The sequence below is a fragment of the Dipodomys ordii genome, unplaced genomic scaffold (genome assembly GCF_000151885.1).
Source record: "Dipodomys ordii isolate 6190 unplaced genomic scaffold, Dord_2.0 Scaffold107, whole genome shotgun sequence".
Lineage (NCBI taxonomy): Eukaryota > Metazoa > Chordata > Mammalia > Rodentia > Heteromyidae > Dipodomys > Dipodomys ordii.
The window spans coordinates 1,961,445-1,966,593 of record NW_012267323.1 but is presented as its reverse complement, the minus strand read 5'-3'; the positions used below and the strand labels follow the sequence as shown (position 1 = coordinate 1,966,593).

Below are 5,149 nucleotides of genomic sequence, written 5' to 3'. Positions count from 1 at the left end.
AAAAAAAAAAAGAAAAGAAAAGAAAAAGCCGAAAGTGGCTCAAGTGGTAGAGTGCTAGCCTTGAGCTGAGAGACAGTGACCATGCCCCACAACCAGCAAAAAATAAATACATAAATAAGTAAGTAATATAAAAAGGAGAATAATACCCAGGATACCAATTGCTCACGCCTGTCATCCCAGCTACTCAGGAGGCTGAGATCTGAGGATCATGGTTCAAAGCCAGCCCAGAGAGGAAAGTCTATGAGTCTCTCATCCCTACTAAACAAACAAAGTAGGAAGTGGCGCTGTGACTCACGTGGTAGAGTGCTAGCCTTGAGCATAAAAGCACAGGGACAGCGCCCAGGCCCTGAGTTCAAGCCCTAGGCCTAGCACACACACCAAATAGAGGGAGATAATATTTGTAAACTCAAGAGTCGTAGCAAGCAGCAGAAAGGAGGAAGTACTTAGGAACTAGGCCTCTTAACCCCCATGTGTGTGCTGTAAAATACCAACAGCAAGGAAAAAGACTGTGCTAAACTTTCTCCTCTTATCTGTCCAGACTTAGGCAAGGAAGGTCAAGAAATTCTCCCCACTTGGGACAGACAAGACAAGCGCCTTCTAATGTTATCAGGGCAAACTGACCCCCCTAGGAAAAGACATCGCTTCTTCACCCCACCCACTGCCTCCTCAGCCACCATCAATAATCCAAGGCCAGTAGCCTGGGACACCTGAGCCTTCATCATCAAAGATTCATTATCCACCCCCCCCCCCATTCCAGTAAGCTTCGGGTTTCAGTCCCTCCCCCCGGCTCTACTCTGAGGTCAGCCGATCGACATCTATGTCCAGAGACAGGACTGGTTTGTGATCCTCCTGTTAAGGCTCCACAAGAGCAGGAAAATAGGAAGCAGCTTTGTTTATAGGCAGAAGGAGAGCTGGGGAGGGCAGGGACAGCAGAGGGAAGGAGACAGGGCCCTGACCACAGTGCCCATCAGCAGGGGGCCGACAAAGAGGGAAGGCTGGGTATCAGTTCTTCACCTGGAGGGTAGGATCTGTTCATGAAGCCCACCCTTCTAGTTCCTGACTTAGGCTTCTATGGTATCTGGTTCAGCAGGTCAGGGGGGGACAGGGAGTTGGCCAGGAAAATCCTGGCCACTAAGTGGCCACAAACACCAAGCTGAGACTCAGGCGGTCAGGCTGGTCGATGGTGGTAACCCTGGGCAGGGGATCATGATGTGGCCACTGGAATGGCTGATGACCAAACCAACCCAGCTGTCTGGGCCTGAGGCCAGGAAACCCTCTAGGGCCAGTGATGGGGCCTGAGATGCTAAGGTCAAGGTAGATCATCTGGCTTTAGGCCATTGCTTCTCTCAGACTATCCAAGGAAGCAACATGGACCAGTATGAGTGTGATGCTTTGGGCTGGAGAAAGTTGGAGAATCCAGGGCCTGGACTTTACCCATTTATCTGGGTCAACCCCTCTATAGCTGCTTTCCACCCTGTTTCCAATGTCAGCCAAGGCGGATTCAAGAGATCACACAGGAAAAGAAAGGGATGTGTGTGTGTGTGGGGGGGGGTCAGAGGCCAAGGTCAGGTGGGTTACTTTAACAGTGGTGATGGCTAGTTTTCCCCCAAGCCTGGCTCGCAGGAAGGTATTGGATCCTAAGGAGAAATAAAACTCCGAGATCCCTACGGCCACACACATTCATTCACAAGCTTAACACAAGTCCTAAGAAGCCATGGCGTGCGTGCCTGTGTCCATGGTAACAAATGCACACCAAGATGCTCCCCCCCCCCTCCACCAGGAAACTGGGCACACACGCACCCCCCCCCACATACACTGACACGTGGTACACCCTGCCAGAAACCACTGATGTCTGAAAAGGATCCCCGGGCCACCCCCAACCCCTCCTTCCGTAGGGCTTCCAAATGGTTCCCGGGGGGGCACAACCGTGGACACCCGACGATCCTACGTGTGCACTGTGCACATCCAACTTACATCCAGATGTTCAGGCCTCAGGACCGGCCACGGGAAGATGCGGGCACACAGGAGTGTGTATCCCTACACACACACACACATACACACACATACTCCAAGCCCCACCACACACCACCCTAGAGGTGCATATGGGCTTAGCCTCCACCCACACCCCCACACACCCCAGAAAGGAACAAAAATACCAAGACACAGGCACAGTCACCCCCCCATCACCAGATGGCTGCACCCCCCCCAGCACCCCTCCAAACCAGCGAGCTGTGATCCATCCCCACCCCCCCTAGAAGATGCCATTTAAAGAAGAAACAGGAAGCTTTGGCTGGCCGGATGAGGCGCAGGGAGGAAGAGGATGGGGTGGGGGGGGGGAAGGCCTGACAAGCCTGGGTGTGGGGGGGGGAGCAGCCCGATCTCGGCTCTCACCGTGGATGCCCGTCTGATGCGCCATGGCTTCGATGTCTCCGCTCGGTGCTCAACCACTTGGCCCGGCCGGAGGAGGAGCAGCAGCAGCAGCAGCAGCAGCAGCAGGAGGAGGAGGAGGAGGATGTGGCAGCGGCCGCCCAGCCTCTGGCACAGCTTCCCGGGGCGGTGCCGCAGGACACGCCCCCTCAACGCGAAGCTCCGCCCCTTGGTGGGCGTGGCCTCCGGGCGGAGGCGGGGACAGCGGGCCGTGCGCTCGCACGCGCGTGCGCACAGCCTACGCCTGTGGCTGGTTGGTTGATCCGTCCCCGGTGGGCGGGAAGTGGGGGGAGGTGGAAAGAGGGGGTGTGCCCTGGGCAATCCTTGGGCCTCAGTGCACCCCACTTCCTCCTCCTCCTCCTCCTGGTGTTTGGTGAGCTCCAGGTCCCTGTGAGGGGGGGGGAGACTGTGTACCCTTCCCCTAGATGGGTTTGTCAGATGCACCCCAGTTTGTGACAGGGGGGGAAAAAAGGGGGTGGGGAGGGAGGGGGGAATCTGTGTGGTCTGTGTGTCTGTCTTTTTATTTTTATTCGTGTCGGTCCTGGGGTTTGAACTCAAGGCCTGGGCTCTGCGTCTGAGCTTTTTTTTTTTTTTTGCACAAGGCTAACATCCACTTCTGGCCTTATTTATTATTTCTTCTTCTACTTCCTTCTTCTTCTTCCTCTTCCTGCTCTTCCTCCTCCAGTTCTCCTCCTCCGCCTCCATTTTTCCAGTCCTGGGGCTTGAACTCAGGTCCTGGGCCTTTGCTCAAGGCTAGCATCCACTTCTGGACTTATTTATTTTTATTTCTCCTCCTCCACCTCCTCCTCCAATCTTGGAACTTGAACTCAGGTCCTGGGCCTTTGCTCAAGGCTAGCATCCACTTCTGGACTTACTTATTTTTATTTCTCCTTCTCCTCCTCTTCTTCCTCTTCCTCCTCCTCCTATCTTGGGACTTGAACTCAGGGTCTGGGCCTTTGTTCAGGGCTAGCACTCTACTTGAGCCACAGTGCCACTCCCAACATTTTCTATGTATGTGGTATTGAGGAATCAAACCCAGGGCTTCAAGCCTGCTAGGTGAGCACTCTACCACTAAGCCACATTCCCAGTCCTTTTTCTTTGGTGATGGTTCATTGGAGATAAGATTCTCATAGACTTTCCTGCCCAGGCTGGCTTTGAACCTCAATCCTTAGATCTCAGCCTCCTGAGTTGCTAGGATGACAGGCGTGGACCATCAGTGCCCACCTGAGAAAGTCTTTTTATTTCTTTCTACCCTCAATTATTGTTGTTTTAAAGGTGATATACAGGACCTGGGAAAGTGGCTCAGTGGTAGAGCGCTTGCCTTGCATGCATGAGCCCCTGAGTTTGATTCCTCAGCACCACATAAGCAAAAAAAGCTAGAACTGGCGCTGTGGCTCAAGTGGTAGAGCGCTCATCTTCCTGCTGAAGAGCTGAGGGACAGCGCCCAGACCCCGAGTTCAAGCCCCATGACCGACCAAAAAAAAAAAAAAAAAGGACAGACAATTCAATATATGGAGTCTCAGCACTGGTTTCCTTAGAAGGAAACTTTCTCTGAGTTTTGACTCTTTTATCTATTAGCTAAATCAGACATCATCTAACAAGACTTCCATTTGGGGGGTGGAGGGTACTGGGCTACTCAGACTCTCTTGCTTGCTCGGCTGGTGCTCTACCACTTGGGTCATGCCTCCAGCCCTGCCTTTGTCAGTCTTGAGGTTTGAACTGAGGGCCTTGGTGCTGATCCCGAGCTTTTCCACTCAAGGCTTATGCTGTACCACTTTGACCTACGGACCCACTTCCAGTTTTCTGGTGGTTTATTGGAGATAAAGGTCTCACAGACTTTCCTTCCCTGGGCTGATTTTGAACCATGATCCTCAGATCTCAGCCTGCTGAGCCACTAGGATTACAGGCATGAGCCACTAGCAGACCAAGATTTCTATCACAGATATTTGAAGAAAGTGGGGCCCAACTGGTATGGGCCTGGGCCTAAGGTAAAGATAGGGGCTCTTCATATAATCCCTGTGAGAGACTTTGAGTTGGTTTCTTGGAGGAGGAAAGGGGAAGAGTAGGAGTGGGTAGCTTTCGAGTCAGCTACAGTCATAATGAGAGTAAGAGAGCCATCACCAACTTCCCCTTTATGGGTGAGAGCGCTCCATTATGAAATGGAATTTATCTTGCAATGGAACATAACACTGACAGAAGAGCCACAGGTGTGGACGTGAAGAGGGACATTGCTGCTGCTGAAGGTGAGCCACGAGTCAAACCATCCCTGGTCTTGTAGCCCATTCTTTAGTTCTTTTTTATTGGTCGTGGGCTTGATCTCTGGGCCTGGGCGCTGTCCCTCAGCTCTTCAGCTCAAGGCCAGCGCTCTACCACTTGAGCCACAGCGCCACTTCTGTTTTTCTGGTGGTTCATTGGAGATCAGAGTCTCACAGACATTCTGCCACGCTTGGTTTTGAACTGTGATCCTCAGATCTCAGCCTCCTGAGTAGCTAGGATGACAGGCTTGAGCCACCGGTGCCTGGCTGCAGCCCATTCTTTATTTCCCAGGTCGGAACTTTGGTGTCCCCCCCCCCCACTCCCAAATCTCATAGTTGGGTGCTAGGGGTTCACACCTGTCATCCTAGCTACTCAGGAGGCTGAGATCTGAAGATGGAGGTTCAAAACCAAGCCTGGGGCAGGAACGTGGGTGAGACTCTGATCTCCAATGAACCACCAAAAAAAA

General features: G+C 52.8%; 1 protein-coding gene across 2 annotated transcripts in view; it reads right to left on the bottom strand.

Moving 5' to 3' along the window:
- Nucleotides 1–2,551, bottom strand: part of LOC105994585 (twinfilin-2) — an 18,892-nt gene extending 16,341 nt beyond the window's left edge. For both annotated transcript variants that reach the window (XM_013028170.1, XM_013028169.1), the window contains exon 1: nucleotides 2,392–2,551. In XM_013028170.1, coding sequence (XP_012883624.1) covers nucleotides 2,392–2,416 — 25 coding nt within the window. In that variant the 5' untranslated portion in view covers nucleotides 2,417–2,551. The remainder of the gene's footprint in view (nucleotides 1–2,391) is intronic.
- Nucleotides 2,552–5,149: the final 2,598 nt, after the last annotated feature.